This window comes from Microcebus murinus, chromosome 12, assembly GCF_040939455.1.
Source record: "Microcebus murinus isolate Inina chromosome 12, M.murinus_Inina_mat1.0, whole genome shotgun sequence".
NCBI lineage: Eukaryota > Metazoa > Chordata > Mammalia > Primates > Cheirogaleidae > Microcebus > Microcebus murinus.
Genome location: NC_134115.1, coordinates 5,479,746 through 5,499,298, shown reverse-complemented (window position 1 = coordinate 5,499,298; position 19,553 = coordinate 5,479,746). Strand labels below are relative to the sequence as shown.

General features: G+C 37.6%; 1 protein-coding gene across 6 annotated transcripts in view; it reads left to right on the top strand.

The window, feature by feature from the left end:
* SPIN1 (spindlin 1) overlaps positions 1-19,553 on the top strand; it is an 86,871-nt gene that overhangs the window by 17,954 nt on the left and 49,364 nt on the right. For 5 of the 6 annotated variants that reach the window (XM_012738525.3, XM_076008477.1, XM_012738522.3 and 2 more), the window contains exon 2: positions 13,639-13,848. The exons of the other annotated variant lie outside the window; for it this stretch is intronic. In XM_012738525.3, the coding sequence (XP_012593979.1) occupies positions 13,797-13,848 (52 nt within the window). In that variant the 5' untranslated portion in view covers positions 13,639-13,796. The remainder of the gene's footprint in view (positions 1-13,638; positions 13,849-19,553) is intronic. 6 annotated transcript variants of the gene reach the window in all.

Below are 19,553 nucleotides of genomic sequence, written 5' to 3'. Positions count from 1 at the left end.
TGCAAGGTCTGGTGAATGCAGTAGAGGACAAAGAGTTTCCAAATCCAGCCTGTGTAGTTTGTGTGACATGGTTGGGCGTTGTCTTGCAAGAGGATTGGCCTGTCTGTTTTGACCAATCGTGGCTGCTTAATCACAGGCATCCTCGTCATTTTGTCCAATTGGTTGCAGTAGACATCTGCTGTAATCAACTGACCAGATTTCATGAAGCTTTAGTGGATAAAACCAGTGCTGGACTAGACACCATTAGCTTTTTTTGATGCATATTTGGTTTTGGATTGTGTGTCAGCATTTCATCTTTGTTCAATCATTGTGCAGACATGATTGTCAAAAAGAATCTATTTTTCATTACATGTACACAATACAGTATAGAAATGGTTCACCTTTATGTCATGACAGCAAAGAAAGGCAAGCTTCAAGACAATTTCTTTTCTGACATCCATTTAATTCATGCAGTACCCATCTGTCCAGCTTTTTTACCTTGCCAGTTTGGTCCAATATTGTTGGCATACTAATATCAAACCTTGCTGCTAATTCACGAGTAGGTCGAGATGGGTTCGCTTCCACTACAGCTTTTAGCTTATCAGTATTCACCTTGGTTTCAGGTCGCCCACGTGGCTCATTTTCAAGATTAAAATCACCAGAACGGAACTTCTCAAACCATCAACATACTGTGTGTTCATTAGCCACATCCTTCCCACTTTGTTGGTATTTTGAGCTGTCAGTACAGCATTGGTTCCATGACAGAACTCTTATTTGAAAATAACATGAATTTTTGCCTTAGCCATGGTTTCAAAAAAATTGCTTTAAAAAAATTTTGAAAGATAATAACAAGCCAGACCTTGTATTTGAAAGACTAAGGATGTACCTTCATAATACAAATAAAATAAGTATCAAAGTGAAGTATCAGAAATAGCTGCTGTCAAACTTAGTACTTAAGGAAATTGGACATTTCATACTTAATAACTTAATACATGTATTGTACTGTTTGGTTTTTTTTTGTTGTTGTTTGTTTGTTTGTTGAGACAGAGTCTCACTTTTTGCCCAGGCTAGAATGAGTGCAGTGGCGTCAGCCTAGCTCACAGCAACCTCAGTCTCCTGGGCTCAAGCCATCCTCCTGCCTCAGCCTCCCAAGTAGCATTCGCCACCATGCCTGGCTAATTTTTTCTATATATATTAGTTGGCCAATTAACTTCTTTCTATTTATAGTAGAGACGGGTCTTGCTCTTGCCCAGGCTGGTTTCGAACTCCTGGCCTTGAGCAATCCGCCCGCCTCGGCCTCCTAGAGAGCTAGGATTACAGGCGTGAGTCACCACGCCTGGCCTATTGTACTGTTTTAATTGTGTATTTTATCTTAAGACATTATTAATTTGTATTGTCAATAACCATTTAGAATTTCCTTCAAAATTTATCCTTTTCATTTATCTTTACTCCTTGCCATGATTTGATCCTCCCTTTGGAATATTTTTCTTATGCCTGAAGAATAATACCCTTTGTTTCCCACCTGTTGTGTGACTTCTAACAGTAAGTTCTCTGAGTATGTATTAGTCTAAAAATGTCTCAAGTTGATCTTCCTTTTTGAAGGTGTATAGAATTCTAAGTTGTCAGCTTTCTTCTAAGGTGTTAAAAGTTATTGAATTGTTTAGTTTGAATTGAAAAGTTATTGAACTGTTAAGGTGGAGGGACTCAAGAGGAACACATGTTGGAGAAGGAATTCTCTCATCAGGAGTAGAACAGTTTTAGGAAAGAAAATTTATTTTACTTCCCAAAGGTGGGAAGGGCATGACACAAAATTAGGAAAGGAAACTGCTGGTGTGGAGGATAGAAAATTTGGGGGTTTTATTTAGGAGCAAAGAGAAAGAAGAAAGTGATTGCAGCCAACTGAAAGCAAAAATGGCTTTGAAACTGCTGGGTGTGCCTTTTTTTTTTCCATGTGAGGCTGACTTTATCAACGTTCTTGGAATCTGATTTTGGCAGGAACTGAGGCAGAGAGCTAGAGCGGGGAGTTCGCACTCCTGTTGTCCGCTTAGGGCTCTTCAAGGCTGGGGAAACTGTTTTCCTGAGTTCTGTGAGCCATTCTAGCAAATTATGGAACTTGAGGAGGGGTCACAATAGTCTCCAATTTATAGCTAGTTTGTCATAGTGTAAATGGCAGCCTGGACTTGCGATTGGCATCTGAAGCAGAGGGCAGTCTTGTGGGAGCTGATGCTATTTCCATGTGGATAGTCTCAGAATTGAGTTAAATTGTAGGACAACCAGTTGGTGTCTGCAGACACAGAGAGACATGGTTAGTGTGGGGAAAACCTCCAAACAGTTGGTCACAGAAGTGTTCTGTGTTGAGTATGAGTACAGAGAAAAAGAATGTTTTCCTTTATAACATAGTGTAAGTTATGTATATTTTCACAAATATATATGTGAAAACTGGCATATAGCTAAAGTCTGAATACAGGGCCTAGATATTAGATAGAAGAAAGTATTAATTTTAGCTTCATTTTAGTATCTTAACAAACAGAATTTGCATTATCCATGTTAACCTTATCTTGTCACTTAAACTACTCACAAAGAGGCCATAGTACTACAATATTCAGTGTAGTAATGTTTTTATAACTATTTAAATAGAACTGGTTTCCTTTGTGATCCTGTGTACCTTCTTATGTTCAGAAACATTCCAAAAAGATATCTATAGGTTTCACTAAGTTGGCAAAAGGTCCATGGCACAATCTCTGACTAAAACCATGGACAATAAGCAATTTCTGTGGGTCCTGGATGGCTTTGTTAAGGCCACCTGCAAGCATCAAAGTAAATGGCCAACTCATGGTAATAATGGACAAGTTAAACAATCCTGTCAGTACCTACAAAATCAAAATAAAATTTACAATAATACTGCTAGCAAAAACTATCAGAAACCAGAGTTTCATACAGAAATAGCCAACACCAGGTCAGGGGAAGGAAATACATGAGGAACTTGGAATATTTTGTCATACCAGAAGCAAGGAAGTGTGAACCAAAATAAAGTCCCCCCCACCCAATGAATGGTTCCTTGGCCAAGGGAACTCCAGAAATACCCTAAAGCTGAGTCGTTGACCATGAGAAGGGAGGTCAGACATGCCTCCTCATGCCCCCTCCCTTCTTGGAGACATGTTTTGTGACTCATTAACAGGCCTAAAGCTGTACAAGACAAAGCTTAAACCACACCTACAGGTCATCAGTTTACTCCACAGATCATTTGAGTCTGGGTATATGCCTTGTGGCTTGTCTCTGATTAATAGACTTCCTTACCTTAATTTAAAACATTCAAGGCCTTTAGACCAGGCGTCCTCAAACTACGGCCCGCAGGCCACATGCAGGTGTTTTTGCCCGTTTGTTTTTTTACTTCAAAATAAGATATGTGCAGTGTGCATAGGAATTTGTTCATAGTTTTTTTTTAAACTATAGTCCGGCCCTCCAACGGTCTGAGGGACAGTGAACTGGCTCCCTGTTTAAAAAGTTTGAGGACCCTGCTTTAGACAAAGCTTCATTTTTTTTTAACCAGTTACTAATCAAACAATCTTTAAACCCACCTGTGAACTGTAATGCCCCACTTTGTCCTGCATATTCAGGCCAAACCAATGTATGCCTTCCTTGTACTCATTTATGACTTTATGTGTAATTCCTGCCTCCCTGAAATATATAAAACATACTGTAACCCAACCATGATGAGCCACGTGCTCTAAGTTTCTTCTGCATGGCTCTCTGGGCTATGGTCACACATATTCAGTGCAGATTAAACCTCTTTAACTTATTTTCCAGAGTCTGGGTTCTTCATTGATGAAAGCTGTCAAAGATTATCGGAGTTGTGTCAAAGAGGCAAAAGAAGGGGTATTTTACAGTATTTTCTTGCCCTCTGTATGTAACAGAAAACTTCCATGATAACTTGGAAGGCACATGCTAAACATATGCATGAAGACACCAAACTTGAAGGCAAATACTAAACATATGCATGAAGACACCAAAGAACCTGAAAGACAGAAAGGCATCACACAGACAGGACCTAAGCAAAGAAACCTTACATTTGGAACCACTTTTATCCCTAAGAGCAACTGCAAGTGGTAAGAAGCTGAGAAGCTGACAGGTTGGCAAGATTAGAAGACAGGAACTGGGGGGGGTGGGCAGGAATGGGAACTGGTAAACCACTACCCTTTGAGCTGGAATCCTGTTCACTTAGGGGCTGAGGAAAAAGGGGAGTAGCCAGGCCCTAAGAAGTGTAGCTCAACTTCAACTTATCTTTATCCCTGAAACTGAACTGAGGTGATTTCCAGACTGCCCATTCCCTCATATACCTGGCAGAAGCAGGCATAAATCCGATCTGGGGATATCATCCTAGACCCAAATTATTCAAACAGTATTTAAAATGTAATCTACTAGGATGCACGTACACACAGACACAGCCCACAAGGAAATAACATGAAAAAAATCAGAAACAAAACCAAAAAAACCCTGTAGGGTGGCCAAACATTGGAACTGCAAAGTCATACTAAGAGCTGGGAGAATGGTACACACCTGAAATTCATTAAATAAAAAAGCAGTTTTATGTTCAAAGACATAAAACATAAGATTGAAAACTTCAGTAGAAAACTATCAAAGAACCAGATATGCCAGAAGTAAAAAGAACAGACTTAAAGGACCAGATTAACATCAGGTTAATCTTGTTTAAAATTAGTAAACAAAGAGATCAGACAAAAATATTTATAATGAAACATGTATATGGCAAGAGACTGAGAAGGTCTAACATGTGATTACGTGGATTCTCAGAAAGGTGAGGGGAAAAAAGCAGGAAGTACTTGAAAAGGCAATACCAGTAAACTAATGAAAGACATACCCCCACAGATTCAATAAGACCTAAGAATTCAAGCAGGATAAATAAAAAGAAATATATACCTACACACATCAGAGTAAAACTGTTGAAAACCAAAGACAGGAAAAAAAAATCATAAGGCCTGTAGAAAGCTTCGTCATGGGAGCAAATATTAAACTGATAGTTTACTTTTTACAGAAAGAATGGAAGCTAAAGATACTGAAATATGGCCTTACTAATAAGTAGCTAGCAGAGGAAAATAAACTATCAAACAGAAAGAGAAATAGCTCACAGCACATAATTGCCCCCTTGAAGAGAAAATTCACAGCACTACTGCCCTTTGTTTTGTTTGATTAAACACATGGGGCTCAACTTGTCTTATCTTCAAATCTGTATTACTGTGTTTCCCCGAAAATAAGACAGGGTCTTATATTTATTTTTCCTCAGGAAGATACCCTAGGGCTTATTTTCAGGGGATGTGTTATTTTTTTAAGTACCGTACAACAATCTACATTTATTCAAATATAGTTAAGTCGTTGTCTTCTGGAGCATCATCATAACTCTCCAAGCCCCAAATTCCATCCTGAATTTCTTGCGACTCCATTTCCTTTAGAACCATTGGCTCCAATCTCTCTTGTGGAGCAATAGAGCTCTCATGGGGCAGATGAGAAGGGCTGCTCCTTGTCTTTACCGCTCTGCAACGAAATGCCTGGGTTGTGCAGATGCACTGCGTGGCCACACCCATCACTAGATCTTATTTCTGGGGTAGCGCTTATATTGTCCTAATGCTTAGAAATCCTGCTAGGGCTTATTTTATAGGTAGGTCTTATTTTGGGGGAGACATGGTAGGTCTAACTTTACCTGACCTTGGGAAGATTAACTGAGTTTCTACACCTTCTCTGAAAAGAGAAATTTACCATCTATTCTCTCGGAGGGCTGCTACCTGGAAGGTTGCATTTACATAAGAAGGCCACCTCAAGCCTCTTCCTGTCTCAATCTCCAAAACCTGTTTTATTGCTTTCAAGGTCGATTTTTTAGAAACCTCTATATCTCCTTGAGAAGTTGAATCTTCTTTCTGAGGGGTCCTGTGTACACACGTTAAATAAAATAAATTTGTATCTTTTCCCTTCTGTTAATAAATCTGTCTCATGTCAGTGATTTTTCAGCAAACCTTAGGAAGGTAAGAGCCTTTACTCCCCTCCAGCCCTCTCTTCTCCCTGAGGGTGAAGCTGAAAGTTCTATCTTCCATGCGGTTGGTTCCCCTGCCAATAAAGCCCCATCTGGAAGCTGTCCTAGAGCCATCAGTCATCTTGTTAGCATACAAAAAGACACTTAATTACTTCTGATATTCCTAGGTTTTTTGAGCTTTGTGCCAAAAAATGGAAAAACAAAATATGTATTTCTTGTTTAATATGTATCACATGTTTAATTTTCTGTGACAACAATTTTGAAATAACTTGTTGACAGTCCAAGCTTCAGTTTACACTTGACATGTTTGGCTGTGAGTGTGTCTATATACTTTCCATTACTGATCCTGATGTTAAAGATTTTGGGACTTAGTATTTTTTGCTTAAAAGACTTTAGAAATCTGTTTTCTTTTTTGGTGATAGCAGCTGACAAATATTTTGATATATAGATTCTATTCTGTGGTTATTACTGATTTATATATGAAATGTTGAAATACTCATTTGTTAGCCTTTTTGGAGACAGAATACATTGTTATTGATTTTGTGGTACTCTATTCTTTTATGGAAGCAATCCATGTATTTATTTTTAAAATAGGAAATTTAACTCAGCAATGCTACTTGCAGTCTATATGACCTTGACTAAGTTATTTTAACTTATGTGCTGCAGTTTGTTTTTTTTTGAGACAGCGTCTCACTTTGTTGCCAGGGCTAGAGTGCCATGGCGTCAACCTAGCTCACAGCAACCTCAAACTGCTGGGCTCAAGCGATCCTCCTGCCTCAGCCTCCTCAGTAGCTGGGACTACAGGCATGCGCCACCATGCCCAGCTAATTTTTTCTATATAGTTTTAGTTGGCCAATTAATTTCTTTCTATTTTTAGTAGAGATGGGGGGGGCACTCTTGCTCTGGCTGGTTTCAAACTCCTGACCTTGAGCGATCCTCCTGCCTCGGCCTTCCAGAGTGCTAGGATTACAGGCGTGAACCACCATGCCCAGCCATGTGCTACAGTTTTTTAGTTTCCAAAATGGAATAGTAGTAGTATGCACCTTCCTCATAGTTGCTGCAAGGAGTATATGAGTTGTTAATGAAAAAAACCAAACTCTGTAAAATAACAATTTAAATGGGTTTATTCTGAGCTTGTGAGTGACTGTGGCCTCAGGATACAGTAACCCAAGAAGCCTTGAGTAAGTGGTCCTGAGGTGATTGTATTATAGTTTTATACATTTTATGGAGACAGGAATTACATATAAAGTCATAAATGAGGACATGGAAGGTGTGTATTGGTCTGTCCAGAAAAGGCAGAACATCTAGGAGCAGGGGATTGCAGGTTATAGGTAGGTTTAAAGATTATTTGCTTTGTAATTGGTTAAAGAAATGAAGCTTTGTCTAAAGGCTTAGAATGTTTTAAGTTGAGATAAGGGAGTCTGTTAATCAGAGACAAGCCCCCAGGCATACACTGGACATATACCCACCCAAGGGATCTGTTAAGTAAATTGATGACCTTTAGGTGTGGTTTTTATCTTTGCCTTATATGGCCTTAGATCTGTTAATGATTTTTATCATTTGGAAGAATAATTTCAAAAGGGACAGCGTGTGTCTGACATGCCTTCTCATGGCTGGCAACTCAACTTTAAGTGATTTTTTGGTTGGGGAGGGTCGCGTTGGCCAAGAGGAGAGTCCACTCACTTCTGGGGGGAGGGACGGGGAATGCTGGTAGGGGATGGAGGGGAGCTTAAGGTTTTATTTTAGTCCACACAAGGCATGACATAGCCCTTGCTTGGCATACTCTTAGGTCTTGTTTCTGAATTGGTATCTTATTGCTATAAAGTTTGTTTTGTCTTATCTGTCTTTTAATATTAATGCCGGTCAGTTGTTGTGTCTAAACTTAAAAAGGGAGGGAGTATAACACATTTCCATCATGGCCAGGAACTCAGAGTTAGGGTTTTTCTGAAATCCCCTTAGCCAAGAAGAGGTCCGTTCATTTGGTAGGGAGTCTTAGGATTTTATTCTTAGTTTATAGAGTTAATACATGTGAAGCATGTAAAATAATGTTTGACACATAACAAATGCTTAGTAAAGATTTTTCTGGTGAGTAATTTGAGAATTTTATAATCTGCTTTGAGATTATTATAGAGGGAGCATTTTGAGTTTCAAAACTTGAGTTCATGGCATATTTTTAAGACTATTTAGCAAAACTGCAAGCTTGGACACTTAGCTATATTTAATAAAGATTGACTTAGCAAAGGAAGATCCAGGATTGTTTTTTCCCCCTTTTTATTATGAAAAATTTTGAACTGAAAAAAGTCCAAAGAATAACATTAGTGCACACTAATGTGCTCTTCACCTAGATTAAAAAATAAATATTTTGTAATATTCATGTTAAATAAAAATTATAGGAGGCCATTGTTTTGAACCAATCTCCTGCACTAGGCCCCAAGAGACCAGACTGAAATTCAAAATGGAATCACTTATGTTGAGATTCCTTGTCACCAAACTGAGTTATCTGACCCCTTAAGAAATCTGGAGGGAAAGATAACTGGCTAATTTCCCAAGCTAGCCAGTTTCAATTGGCATGATAATCAAGTTCCTTCTGCTTTAATCCTTACCCCACCCACCCCCACAAAAAAAAAAAAAAACCCTGAAGTAACCTGATGTTAACCATTCCATTATTTCTCTTTTGTCTTATTTCCTTATTTCCTTCTTACAAGAGAAGTAACTTTGACATTACTGGTAGCCTTTTTGTTCCTTGTTCCTGCTTGCTTTAGTCCTCTTCTGTGTATAAACCTATCCCCTCTGCTTGGCTCATTGGAATGCTCATTCTATTTTATGGAATGAAGCATTGCCCGGTTCTAGAATCACAAATAAAGCAAATTACGATCTTTTTCATTCACTTTATCCCCTATACATGTATTGTTTTCTTTCCCTGAAGCATATGACATTAACTTGCAGACATCGTGAGCCTGCTTCTATAGCCATTTCAGCATGTCTTTCCTAAGACTATGTTTTCATGCATAACCACAATGTCAGTGTTATGCTTTTAAAGTTTAATGGTAACTTCATAATATCTAATATTTAGTCTCTGTTTAAATTCCCCTACTTGTCTTAGATATCTTTTGTAGTTTTTTCTCCCCCAAAACCATCTGTTCAGGGTTTGCTCATTGCATCTTATTGTTGAGCCCCTTTAGTCTCTCTTAGTTTAGAGCAGTGTGGCTAACGTTTTCTTTTTTATGATAGTGACTTTTTAAAGAGTATGGCCCATTTTTCATGTATAGATTTCAGTTTTCTAATTTGTCTGTTGCATTATGGTTTTGTCTAACTTAATCCTGTATCACCTTTATTCCTATAAACTGGAAATTAGGTTTGAAAGCTTGACTAGAGCTAGGTAAAACATTTTTGACAAGAATACTTTATAAGTGATACGGTGTACTTATTACATCACATCACATCAGAAAGCAAATAAAGTGAAGTTGACTCACTTTAATGATGCCAAGTTGCTTGCTCTCACTATTTGGAGGTAATGAAGGGCCAAGAATGCTCCATTATAAAGCACCATTTTCTCCTGTGTAGTTAGCAAGTGATCTGTGAGGTGGTCATTTGATATTGTTAGAGTAGGAGACAGGTCTGAGATGGAATGCAAGTGCTTGAAGATCAGGTGCAGGTGTTGAAGTAAACCTTTAAATAAAAGGGTTGACAACCACAGGCAAAAACAGGCTTGTCCACTGTCAGTGTTACCTTAACATGAACTTTTGGCTAATAACAATATCATTTACATTGTGGTTTTAAAATGTCTCTGCTCTTGAAACTGCAGTGACAGTTCCAGAGATAGCCATATAAAGTATGAAAATGGTAGGGAACCTAATTCTAGAGATTACTACACAAATTCTTGGTAAAAGCCAACCCCTTGGCCTTGATTATTATTCTCTTCAATTAGTAAGACTACAATTACTACAAAAGATCTAAGTCCACTCCCTCTAAGTGCAGCTGCTCTTGTTTGAGCCTGCCAACTCGTCCTTGACAGTGTACTTTCACTTTCAATAAAGCTTTTGCTTGCTTGGCTTACGTGGTGTGTGCTGAAATTTTTTTCTGCAATGAACGCCAATAATTTGGAAAAACCTCCACTTGAAGAGAGGCCAGTAACAATACCATTCAGATACTGTTCTCTAGCAAGCTTTCACCTGATAGTTTAGCAACTGTTGATGGGTCTCTGAATATAGGACTTTTTTAAATGGCCTTATAATAAAGCTCCATTTGACAACATGTTCCATAACAGTTGAAAAAAAATTTTTATAACTTCTGTCTTAGAATGATATTTTGCTATCTTAGCATTTAAATTTTTTTAACAAAAGATTCCTTCAGTTTTTCTTATTTACTAAATTAACCACTTTGTAGAATAACTTAAAGATGGCATGTCTTTAAAAAAAATTTGAAGAAATTAAGTTTAGCCTTTTCTAGTCAAAAGAGAGGGATTTGTTCTAGGAAACCTCTAGTTCATCTGAATTTTCAAATCTTTATGGTCAGTATTAACAGAAGTAGGGTTTCATTAGCACTCTTTAGTGTTTTCCTTTTGCTCTGTCTCTACATTTCTTTTTGGTTTTAACAGGAGTTGCCGTAAGATTAGGCAGGTTAAGTATTTATTAATTGCAACTCAAAAATAGGGAAGGACTTTTCATCTGGAATTTTTTGTTCTTACGTTGTTCAGGTAGCCTCCTTGTATCCTTCCCCCACTGCAACTGTTCCTTTTTTAAAATATTGATTAACAGAGTTCAACTTGAAATTGTAGTGAAGTGGAAAGCAACAGAAAATATTGCTAAGATAAGCTTAAATCTGCTAGTGGGAAGGATACACACTTTAGAACAACAGTCGAATGAACTTTAAGTTAGGATGAATGGATATTTGTGTGGATTAAAATTTTCCTTTATCTTTGAAGTAGTTTTGTAAAGAGGAGCAGAGAAAGGGAGTGGAGTTACTGGATGTTTTCAAAATTGGGAAATTTTGTGTCATTTACTATATGCTTATGGGAATATTCTAGTGGTAAGAGAGAAATGTATGCCAAGGACAAGGCTGGGATGAGTGTGAGATACTTGAAATAAAGAGTTTGGGGGTATTGCAATTATTGGTGATAAGATCTCTAGGTTGTGACTATGAAAATAGATAGCTGAAGTGTGGGGTGGGTGGTTTGAAGTGAGGATATCTCAGAGCTGAGGGTATAGGTGTTGAAAGGATTTTATGTGTCTATGTTGGAGTTGCCAAGAATGTTGATGGAATTGTGGTAGAAGAGAAGTAAACCAGGTACCAGAATCTTCAATAAGTATGTGCAGGTAACTGGAAGATTAATAGGTAGAAGACCAACAGAAGGTATAGCTGTTGTTGCTAGTGTTATGGCACATGCTTCCAAGTAGAGGTTTTGAGGTAGGAGAAACTGTGTAAGGATGTGTAGTGAGGAATACAGCCAACCCACCATTTGAGGGATCTGTTGGTGGGTAGCATCATATGGTGGCAGCAGATGGCATTTTGCTTAAGACAGACTTGCCTTTTGGAGAGGTTTGGGTAGGCTGGGAGAAGAAGATGCTGAGGTTCCATTAGATAGGTCAGTGTAGGAAGGGAGAGTTGAATGAGGGAAAAGAGGGCTGTGAGGCTTGGTGTGGCAGTTGGATGGGCTCTTAGGGAAAGACGAGTAAGCAACTAGTTGTGCTAATGGCCTTCATCTCAGCCCTGGTCTTCACAGGTCATTGTGGGGTGAGACAGGCTGGGTGTAACTCTCAGGAAGACCATTTGAAACCCTGGAGACCTCACTTTCAGCCTTGCACTTGAAGGAGTTAGCTCCAGAAAAGGTGTTGTTCCTGGATTCTTCTCTTCTCTTCTCTTCTCTTCTCTTCTCTTCTCTTCTCTTCTCTTCTCTTCTCTTCTCTTCTCTTCTCTTCTCTTCTCTTCTCTTCTCTTCTCTTCTCTTCTCTTCTCTTCTCTTTCCTCCCTTTCCCTTTCCCTGTCCCTGTCCCTGTCCCTGTCCCTTTCCCTTTCCCTTCTCTTTCCCTCCCCTCCCCTCCCCTCCCCTCCTCTCCCCTCCTTTTCTCTCCTTTTCTGTTCTCCCCCCTCCTCCCCTTCCCTCTCCTTTTCCACAGTGTCTTACTCTGTTGCCTGGGCTAGAGTGCCCTGGTGTCAGCCTAGCTCACAGCAGCCTCAAACTCCTGGGCTCAGGTGATCCTCCTGCCTCAGCTTCCCAGGTAGCTGGGACTACAGGCATGGACTACCATACCTGGCTAATTTATATATATATATGTATATGTTTTGTTTTTTTTTTTTTTTAGTTGTCCAGCTAATTTCTTTCTTTTTTTTTTTTTTTTAGTAGAAATGGGGTCTCGCTCTTGCTCAGGCTGGTCTCTAACTTCTGACCTCAAGCAGTCCTCCCGCCTCGGCCTCCCAGAGTGCTAGGATTAAGGGCCTGAGCCACCACCACGCCTGGCCATCTCCTGTATTTTTCTCAGTTATTTATTGTCATTTGATATACTATATATTTTCCATACCTATTTGTTCACTGTATTCTCTGCCTCCCTAAGCTTCAAAGTGCAGGCATTAAGTGAATATTTGTTGAATTAATTAATTATAAAATAATTGATTTTTAATCCATCTTCCTTTGTATAGTTTAGAATTTTTGCCAGCTAAATTGACCTTCCTCTTTAGATTTTTAAATTATTTTAGCTGTTTTATTTTAGTCTCTGGATAACTAATTAAGCATTCCCTTTAATTCTTAAACGTGTGGACACATGGCGCATAAGTTGTAGACATAGAGACTAATATGCACAAGAACCAAGTATAGTCATATGGTTCAGTGAAATTTGTAGTAATTTTCATGTTTAATGAGAGCATGTATGAAAATATGTTTTACTATATGGACTGTAAATTCCTGAAACCAAATTTAGTTTAAATGATAAACTGCTTCCATAAAATGACTTAATGTTTGCATGGATGAGAAACGTTCTTTGAGGCTCCTCTGAAGTTGCCGGACCTTTTCTTCTGGTTTCTGGAAGCTCATGAGCACAAGGGAAAAGCATAGTCTTGTTGACTGTAATCCTTTCTCTTGCCCAAGACTGCTGACCTACTGATCTTCAGCCTGGCCACATGCTCTGTCTTGAGTGTGATTTCCTGTGCTGCCCGTACTCGGTCCTGTCACTCTGCCTCCCCTGGTGAACCTATATCCTAGTCATTCAACCCCAGACTCTGGTTCTTTGTGCACCTTCAGAGAGAGAGATGGGCCATGCCAGTTTTAATCTTCTCTGAAATCCCAGCATCCACCCTTTTCTGATTTCTAGCAGCAAAATGCATTAGGATATAGTGGGAAAGCCAGAGAGCTGTACTGTGTTGCAGTTGATCTCTGAGGAACTTAACTTTTGGGTCTTGCAAATGTCCTAGGCTTTCTCTTTTAAAGGGTCTGTTGCCTCCTTTTCACTCTTCTGTTTCGTCCTGTTCTGGGAACCCAGATCTTAGGAAATAAAGTTAATTGCTTTGGGCAAAGTATATTTTAACTAATATTTATGTTTAAGATTTTATGTTAATGTTTAATGGCTCACTAGGCGTAATTTTGCGCTCTTGATGCTCTAGTAATAAACTGTTTCACTATTTTACAGAGTGCTTGTGATTTCACGTATTTTTGCTGAACTTGTAAAAGAGACACTTGGATGGTGGATTAACGAGAACATTAACATTCTGTGAAAAGTTTCAAATTGGAGAATATTGAATTTTCACCCTAGTCCAGCAGCTCTGCTGCTCACTTAAATACAGATGAATGAAGACCCCATTCGGAAAGACACCTGGCCAGCGGTCCAGAGCTGATGCAGGTAGGCGATGTGGTTCTGAGCGTATTTGAGTATAATAAATTTAGAACAAGTGTAAAATTGAGAAGTGTTTCACATAATATACCTGGTGGTTTTTGCCATTCTTGAAATTTTGTGATTTCTAATATTTTATACACATTCAAATGTGAAGAAACAGATTTAAATTTTCTTGAGAAGAAGGCAGTCACACTAAATTTTTTTTCTGTTTAAGCCTCTACCAAATGATGGATGTCCAGTAAATTTAGCAAAGGAATTATAAATGCCTGTTTAATAGGATTATATTAAAATAAGGGAGTTACTTCTTTTTGAAAGAAGAAATGAAAGTGAAATATCAGATGAGTTGGATTTAATGAGATTTAGGATGTTGAGCCGCTTTAAGGAAGAAAGATAAACTTGGAATTTTTTGTATATTTATTTGAAGGAACTTTACTGGTATGCAAATGAAAAGAACATTTAATAAAAATTACATTACTTCTTACTTTTGTGGCACACAGCGAATGCAACTTGAATAGAAGTTTAAACTTTGCCTGATTTCTAGCCCCCATAAAACAAAGATAAACAAAATGTTATAGGATACTCTATAAAATAGGTAAGTGATATTTTCTTTGGGACTTAACATTCTTCTCCATTCCAGATAAATGTAAATGTTGAAAAGTCTGTCATAACATTTTAAGGTTCTTTGATAAATGAATTTGGGAATTATGGTTGCAAATTAATATTATAAAATTTTTGCTGTGTGACTTAGAACTATTTCTTATATTTATTTACTATAGTATTTGTAGTTCCTTTGTAGAGATAGCCACAAGGATTGAGATTTCTAAGTACCCCGTATCTTTATTTTAGCCCCTCTCTTATAAAGTTAATATTGATTTAAATGTTCACTATTTAGCAATAAGATTAATTTGGGATAGTGCTGACTGAAGTCTGTCTCATCTGAAAGCTTATTATTCAGAATGCCATCTCTCTTTCATTAGTTATATAAACATTAGTGCGTTTCTTAGTTGTCTTGAGGCTTGGTTTTTCTCATTTAAAAAATGGGACTGTTAATATACCTGCAAGATGTATGTCAAGTGTTTAACTAGGTTCCCGGTGTGTTTAGTAACATATTGATCATACTGTTTACGATACATTTTTTTTCTTTTTAATTGAAAAGATTGCTGTGTGGTATTTATTGACCACTGAAGCTTCCAGGTCTCTGTCATTTGAAGTATTTTTATGCCCACCATTCCAAATCTAACACTCCTATTTTCTTTATTGATTTGGAAGTCCTCTTGTTAGAAAGAAAGCTGGCTGATTGAAGTGATGTGTAGTGTGGCATAAATAACTGAAGGAACTAAACCGAGAGATGTTACTTTTTGCAAGAGGGAGATTGTTAATCTGGACAAATACTTTGTTCTTCTATTTCCTCCTTCTGATATTTCTAATAGCATATGTCATAGGACTAAAGACAAAGCAAATTCTGTGTAAATTCTAGTTGGCCTCTTGTTACATGTTTTAGCATAAGAGACCATAGGGTGGTTTTTTCTTTTTCAATGTTGTGTACTTAAGGAGATAGGAAAAGATGGATTGGTTGCTCCTTTTACCAGCAACCAGGTAATTCGGCGGCAGATGCTGTTCCAATTCAATTCAATTCTGATACTGTCTGCCTGGAGATAGTGTCACATCACACAAGTTAAGGGCTCAGTCTCACAAGACTGTCTTCTACTTCACATGCCAGTTCAGATGCAAGCCTGGGCCTCTGGAACTTCTGACTGACTGGCTATAAATTGGGGTTCCCATCCCTCCTGGGCTTGATTAATTTGCTAGAGCAGCTTACAGAACTCAGGGAAACACTTTTTTTTATTGTTTTATCATAAAGGATATTACAAAGGATACACATGAGCATCTAGATGGAAAAGATGCATGGGCAGAGCATGTGGGAAGAGGCGTGGACATGCCACTCCTTAGGAACCTCCAGATAGTGTACACCTGTCTGGAAGCACTTTCAAACCCTTCTCTTTTGGGTTCTTATGGGAGCTTCATTACATAGGCATGATTGATTGCATCATTGGCCATTGGTGATCAACTCAACCTTGAGCCCCTCCTGCCCTTTAATGGTGTCTGAATCCTTTTAGAAACCATCCTCCATTTTGAAGCTACCTAGGGGTCCTCAGCTACCAGTTCTCTTGTTAGCACACAAAAGACTCACACCATTCCAGAGAATCCTAAAGGTTTTAGAAGCTGTAAGTCAGGAAATGGGGAGGAAGACTGAATATATATTTCACAGTAGTATACCCAGTTTTCTAAAGATTGCTGATCCCTCCCTTGATCAGTATTGTTTATAAAGTTAAGTCTTACTCTTCCTGTTAACATAGACAAATGCCCTGTTGCATTTAAAGCCCTGTATCCATTATGAATATGCCCATTTGCAAATAAAAGAAAATTCACCTAAAAGGAGGTTTATTTGTCTCATACAGCAAGAAGCCCAGATATGCATTCTAGAGTTGGTATGGTGGCTCAGGTATGCCTTTAGACAGAAGCCATCTGAAAGGCTTCTTCACTGGCTTCTCTAGGTCCTGGGCTGGTAGGACTTAAATAGCTGGGGACTTTAATAGCTGGGCCTCCTAGGACATCTCTTTTCTTATGAGGTTTTACATGGAGGCTTCCAGAGTATCCCAAGAAAAAGGCACATCTGTGTGGCCTTTTCTGTCCTAGCTTGGAACTCATAGAGGTTCATTTCTGCCTCATTCTGTTGAGGCAGTCACAGAGGCCCACCAAGGTTCAAGGGAGGGAGCATGAACCCTATACTTGATGGAAGGAGTATCTAAGCATTTGTGGCTATGTTTTAAAACTTCCCCAGTAGTAAATAGATTGGGTTAGGTAACTTCCAGTGCCTGCCATGACACCCATTACCTGGTACTGTCTTTGACATAGAGAATAAGTGATCAAAAAAAATTTGAAAATTAAAATTTTAAATTCTCTTTATCTTGTTCAACATATTAGGAATTTCTATTTTGAAAGGTACTTAAGTTTATCTACATAGTTATGTTGTAATTTAATTGCCTACTAAAGTAATAGTTCAGGTATTCCTAAGGACATTGGGTAGTAAGTACTATTACAGTATATGGTAAAGTTTTTTCACGTTTTCCCCTAGTGTTAGCCTCTATTTTCACTAGTTTACCAAAGGTTGCAATATTTCCCCTTTTATGACATACTTTTCATCATCGTGATGATACAGGGAATAGTAATAATAAATATCCATGTACCTAATACTCATGTTTAATAAATATTTTTGTCATTTCAAATATTTTTCTTTTAAAACTTGATTTAATTTTTATCAAGTTTCATTACATTTATAAAAATTTGTAGTTGAAGATGTCAAGTAGTGTTAAAAGGCTTTACAATAAAAAACTGTAGATTCTCCAGGGGTAGTACTTTTAGCTCATTCTGATTTTTACCTTTCAAGTTTATAAATAGTAAAAGTGTTCAAATTCTTCTTGATACACTTATCTTAGATATTATGTATTGACTTGAGGATTTTAGTTCTTTTCACAGAGCATCTTGCTCTCCTACCAGCCTCCTGATAATGTTTTTGGTTAAAATCATATGTACCGTTTCTGTTATAAAATTAATACATAAATATTGAACACTGTTGAGTCAAGTAATGCAGCATAATTACCCTTTTTGTTTGGTACATTTTGTTTTCCTGGAGTTTAGTGATTGCTTTTTTTCCTATTTGCTTAAATTTTTTAGAAACTTGTAAACTCTCCAACAGCTTTGTAAAACCCTTGTCAGTATAATTTCCTGCACAATGTGGTAGATAATCCATCTGTTTCATGTTTTTCTAGCACCTTTTGCTTTTTTCTAATTTATATTGATCTCTAGACTTGATGCAGTATTTCTACAAATTCCTTTTTCCTCTTTTTTATGTTGGATTCTCCCCATTTCCTGGATGCCATACTTCCCTTTTTTGTTGTGTACTCTTGTCAAGTGAAACATGTACATCTTGAGAAAATGTAAGAATAGGCAATGAATGAGTTGATTGTTAAAACTGCAAGTGGGGTGCATGGTAATTCATTCATATTCTCTACTTTTGTGTATGTCTGAAATTGTCTATAATAATTATATAATTGTACATTTCTTAAAAATGTGCATAAATGTTTTATGAGACCTTGCATTGACTTTGTCTTTATTCTGCTTACATGCTCAGTACTTTGGCTGGTTAATATTCAGGGTTGGAAATACTATTAAGTCAGAATTTTTAAGTTATTACTCTCCTCATTGTCTTTGGGGTTTCATTGTTGCTGATCAGAGAAGTTGAGTGCCATTTTTATTGGTCTGTCTTTGTGTGTGTCTAGTAGTTTTTTCCTCTTTTTTTGAAACTTATAGAATTCTGTGTTCTTAAACTTTATGATAATATACAGTAGTATGTGTCTTTTTTGTTTATTGTTTCAGGCTTTCAATCTTTAGAGTCATTCTTTAACGATGTGAAATTTTGTTTCACAAAATTTTGATCTTGTTTCACAAGATCAATTTGATCTTGTTTCACAAAACTTTGATCATCTCTCTGAAATACATGCTACTTGGATGTATTAGGCCTCTTAGGTTGGTCCTTTTTTTTCCAATTATTTATTTCATCTCATTCTTTCTGGGGCAGTTTATGGACTATTTTTCAACCTTTTTTTTTTTTTTTTTTGAATTCAGCACTTTAAATTTCTAAGAGCCCTTTTTTTTATTCTCATACTTGTTTATATCATATATACAAGTAGCTTACATTTCTGGGCATATACATGACTTTTTATAAAAGCCTTTCTGGTGTTATACATGCTGCTTATGAGTTTGCGTCTCTTTGCTATTAGTTGTTGTTTCATTTGGGGGCTTTCCTTAAACCTTTTGATTCTAGGCTGATACTCTGGCAAGGCTCTAAGAAGTTGATGGGAAGCTGTGTGTGAGAAAGTGGCACTTGTTGCTTGATAGACTTCACTTACATTATTGAACTCTAAGGGTTCATATTTGTGAGGATTTTCTCTAGAAATGGATTGTCACATTTCCTGCTTGGGTGATGATAGTTGGTATTCATATAACAGATAGTGGCTCATCTTTCAGACTTTCTGATTTCTACCTTAAAGTTATATAGTCTTTACTATTTTACCTTCTTTTGAAGCTGCACCACTAGAGACCACTCTCTGTCTGCAAAGCTGGGCTTACAGAATTTGCTGAGCAACAGGGAGACTATCACATTGACAGCTCCCAGTGAAATTTTAAAAGAGAGACAGTACAGTGAGTCCTCACTTAATGTTGTTGTAGGCTCTTGGAAACTTTGACTTTAAGGGAAACAAAACTAATTTTTTTTTCTCATTGATGTTGTAAGGAAACAACTTACAATGAACAATGTTATCCTGAGGACCTGCTGTATGTTGTCTTGCTTAAAGGCACAGTTTCCAGGAATCTATCCATGACCTTAAGTGAAAACTTAACTGTACTCACAGGGGAGGAATGCGTCATAGGGTTGGAAGCCAGAAAGTGTGATGTGAATGAGAATTGGTCAGAATTTCTAATTCAAATGAGTTGCTGGATTGGACATTGGTCTTTATCATTGGAGCATCTGAGTCTACACAAAATTCAGTTAAAATAGTTGGTCTTATTTTGGAACTGTGTCTGAATGATCCTCTGTTAAACCATTTTGGTTGTATTTCATTTCTCCTGAATACTGTAGTTCAATACAGTTG